At 42.5% G+C, this 4419-nt stretch overlaps 1 protein-coding gene across 1 annotated transcript; it reads left to right on the plus strand.

The window, feature by feature from the left end:
* The first annotated feature begins 1839 nt into the window (after positions 1-1839).
* Positions 1840-4094, plus strand: LOC131007564 (uncharacterized). The gene is made up of 4 exons (XM_057934474.1): positions 1840-2165; positions 2226-2521; positions 2918-3486; positions 4038-4094. Exons 1-4 carry the CDS (start codon positions 1840-1842, stop codon positions 4092-4094), a joined length of 1248 nt encoding a protein of 415 aa, XP_057790457.1.
* The last annotated feature ends 325 nt before the right edge of the window (positions 4095-4419 follow it).

Genomic DNA, 4419 nt, shown 5'->3' on the forward strand with positions numbered 1-4419 from the left:
TAAACAGGTGGGCTTATTTTTCCAAATGTATGATTTAGCTATTGAGCTTTAAATGTTCGTGAAATATAAACTGTTTATCCAATAAAATATTTTTGTGCACTCTGCTCTGTTTAATGCTCGTCACAACGAATCAATTGAGGTTCTCTTATAGCCTAACACGTTATTTGAGAATTGTGTACACCGTTAGCTGACTCGGTGGGTTGATCTCCATTCGGGCACTAACTAAGAGGCGTTATAAGGATGCTTGCTGGATGTGTTCCGAAGCATGTAATGTAAGGGCCTGCCTGGGTAACGTCCCGAGGTCAAAAGTAAACTTGTCTGGGTTATGCCCTCAGTTCAAGTAAATGGGAGAAACGGATCCGTCGGTGGCTAAAAGGTCCGGGATCATAGCGAGTAACAGAATTGAGTGTGACAACTGCGCGCAAATTAAGTATATATATATATATATATGTGTATTGAAATGTTTTCACATGCTTAGAAGCTCTTTCAATTTAAAACCTTCTAAGTCATGTCAAGTATAATTGGATAAACTGTTCTTCAGATTATGAAATGTTTTAAAGTTGCAGCCCACTAAGTACATTAGTACTTAGCCCAAAAATGCTTTCAAATGTTTTTCAGGTTAACGGCAGGTGATGACGGGGCAGAGCTGAGGCTAGGATTCAACTCCGTATTTTGTCTTCCGCTGTTACACTAGCTCTTTTATCTTTTGTTCCTCTAAACATAAGACCTTTATGTAAATTCTGAATTATGTTTCTTATCGAGCTTAGACTCTCAACTTCTATATATATTTTGTTGAGCCAAGATTATTATTTCACAAGTATTTCACTCTAAATGTTGGTTATCAGAAGCATGACACTAAACTTGTGGTCCAAAGGGGACTAGCCCGACTTGTTATTTTATTCGGGTTTTAACAAGGTTGTTCCTTGTTTATTTCTATGAATTAGTTGCACCTCGATTATAGTTTATTCATTCAAGAATTGGGGTGTGACAGAGTGGTATCAGAGCATAAGTTTTCTTTCATGTCTCTGATAACCAAAAGCTTCTAATGTTGAGTCTAGATTAGTACCCCTAGACTTCTAAGAAAGTTGTTGAACCTCAGCTCGCCGTCACACTGCCGCAAGTAAGGTACGTTTTAAAAGTTTCAAAGTTATTAAATATTTTGAAAATTTTCAAGAAGTGTGCGCTTTCAATGAATAATGCTATGTGAATTGCTTATCGCTTTCTATATGCTATAAGTTATGAATTGCAAATCGCTTTCATATTGTTATTTTTTGAGTCTCCGACTCATATAACCAAGTTAATTTCGTGTTTGGGACTACCCGAGCCCTTAACGAATCAATGATAAACGGTCGAGTTAGATTCCTTGAATCTTTCCGGCAAAAGTAAAGTTTTTAAAGGAATGTGACATTTATTGTCCACGTGTTTTAAAGGTTTCAAAAGAAACAAACAAATGAATGAAGGAATGAATGAGAAAGTTTATGTTATCGTTTTAGGTTCACTGCCTATACGATCAGAATGAAGGGTCCTCTTACAACTGTTTGAGTACCACCCAAGAATACCTTGGGAATGTTAGTCGTGATAGCTCCGCTTGATCGATTTAAGTAAGGACTGGTAAGATAGAGACGTTAAACATAGATATGTTATAACGTAGAAGCAATGAGATAAGATTTAGGATCCACTTAAGTACTCCACTAAGTTAAGATTAGTTTCCAATAGAGTTAGCCTTCACAGGGTTACACTATAGAAGCGATATACCTTGTGTATATCTATGTATGTATACTTGTATGTATGCATGTGGAATGAGTCTCACTGTTGTGTTGTTTTCGTCCGTAATTCAGAATGGAAGATGCGCCAAGAGGACGCGGTAGGGGACGAGGACGTGGTCGCGGACGCGGCAGGGGATTCGTCCCTGAACAGCCTGTTCCACAAGTAGCACCGAATCGTACTGCTGAAGAAAAGTTTCGTAAGGAAAAGCCTCCAACGTTTGATGGTCTGGGTGATCCCACGGACGCCGAGAAATGGGTTAGGGCAGTGGAGCGAATTTTCAGCTACATCCGTTGCGAAGACGGGGAGAAAGTGACTTGCGCGACTTACCAACTGGTAGACGAAGCCGACTTCTGGTGGGAGTCGGTGAGGCGCACAATGACTGAGGAACAGTGGGGATTGTTCACTTGGGAAGATTTTAAGAATGAGTTGTATGAGAAGTACATACCGGGATGCTATAGACAGAAGAAACAGAACGAGTTTTGGAATTTGAAGCAGAGGGCTGGGACAGTGACTGAGTATGACAGGGCTTTTAACCAGCTGTCACGATATGCACCAATGTTAGTGGACACTGATGAGAAGCGCGCAGAGAAATTCAGGAACGGACTGCGCCACGAGATATCGATATCCCTAGCGAGTCAGGGAGGTCTCACTTATGCACAAACACTGAGTAGGGCTCTCACCATTGAGTCATTGCTACCAAGGGAGAAAGCAAAAGCTCCGGGACAGTCTGGATTTGTACCACCTCAAGATGGTGGTAAAGGAAAAAGAAAGTGGAACGAGGGAGCTGGTGGAAACCCTGGAAATGGAAATGGGAAGAAACCATGGGTTGCAAACCAAAATCAGAATCAGCCTCAGAACCAGCAGCATCAGGCAATTATTAAAACACCTTGCCCGAAGTGTCAGAAACTCCATCTGGGAGAATGCTTGAGAGGAATGAACGTCTGCTTTACCTGCGGAGAAACTGGGCACTATGCTCCGGCATGTCCAAGGAAGAGAGGAGGAGCACCGCAACAGCCACAGAACCAGGGTCGTGGAGGACATCGGGGGCCGCCCCAAAATGCTAGGGCATATGCCCTTAACCAAAATCAAGCAGCGAGAAACCAAGGAAACTTGGCAGGTATGATTAATGTCTTTGACGTGCCGATAATAGCTTTGTTTGATACTGGAGCGTCCCACTCTTTCATTTCACATGCTGCTTGTAAGAGATTAAAACTGACTCCACAATTGGCTGAGACAACTTTAGAGGTTAGCACCCCTGGTGGTGGAAGATTGGCTGCTAAGGACGTTATCTCGAACTTAGAGCTGAACATAAGTGCTGAAACATTTAAGGCAAAATTGTATGTCATCGTTATAATAGATTTTGACATGATCCTTGGGATGGACTGGCTTACTCAAGTCGGTGCCACGATACTGTGTAATGAGAGAAAGATCTCTTTCCAATCCACTGGAAAAGAGAAGGCAAGTTTTCATGGCATAAGAATGGGAGGGAGAGTACCAGTGATTTCGGCGATGAAGGCCACAAAGATGATGAGAAATGAAGAATGTCGGGCTTTCCTAGTCAACTTGACAGGAGAACGTGAAGCAGAGAAAACGATCGAAGAAGTTCCAGTGGTGCGAGATTTCAAAGATGTTTTTCCCGAAGAATTGCCCGGTTTGCCACCGAACAGACAACTAGAATTCACGATTGATCTGGAACCTGGAGCAGCACCAGTGTCCAAGGCACCATACAGAATGGCCCCGCCGGAGTTACAAGAATTGAAAGTGCAACTACAAGAATTGTTGGACCTAGGTTTTATACGACCTAGCGTATCACCGTGGGGAGCACCAGTCCTTTTTGTCAAGAAGAAAGATGGTTCACTAAGGATGTGTATCGATTATAGGGAATTGAACAAGCTCACGATAAAGAATAGATATCCTCTTCCGAGGATAGACGACCTGTTCGATCAGTTGAGAGGAGCCGGTGTGTTTTCCAAGATTGATCTAAGATCTGGTTACCACCAACTCAGGATGAAAAGAGAAGACATCCCAAAGACAGCGTTTCGAACGCGTTACGGACATTACGAGTTCACCGTGATGCCTTTTGGTTTAACGAATGCCCCAGCAGTCTTTATGGACCTGATGAACAGAGTTTTCCATCAGTACCTCGATAGTTTTGTCTTAGTGTTTATTGACGACATCCTCATATACTCTAAGACTGAAGAGCAACACGAGGAACACTTGCGCATCGTACTCGAAACCCTGCGTAATGAGAGACTGTTTGCCAAATTCAGCAAGTGCGAGTTTTGGTTGAAGGAAGTAATGTTTCTCGATCACATAGTGTCGACTGAAGGAATCAAAGTAGACCCCGCCAAGGTCGAAGCAGTCAAGAAATGGAAGGCACCATCGAATGTAAATGAGATCAGAAGTTTCCTCGGTCTAGCAGGTTACTACAGAAGATTCATCGAAGGATTTTCAAAATTGGCAAGGCCAATGACTCAGCTTTTGAGAAAAGGGACTAAGTATGTTTGGTCTGAAGCTTGTGAACGAAGTTTTAAGGAGCTCAAGATAAGACTAACTACTGCACCAGTGTTAGCAATACCAGAAGAGAATGAAGAATTCGTGGTGTACACTGATGCCTCGAAATTAGGATTGGGTTGCGTGTTGATGCAAAAT

This window comes from Salvia miltiorrhiza, chromosome 2 (assembly GCF_028751815.1).
Source record: "Salvia miltiorrhiza cultivar Shanhuang (shh) chromosome 2, IMPLAD_Smil_shh, whole genome shotgun sequence".
Lineage (NCBI taxonomy): Eukaryota > Viridiplantae > Streptophyta > Magnoliopsida > Lamiales > Lamiaceae > Salvia > Salvia miltiorrhiza.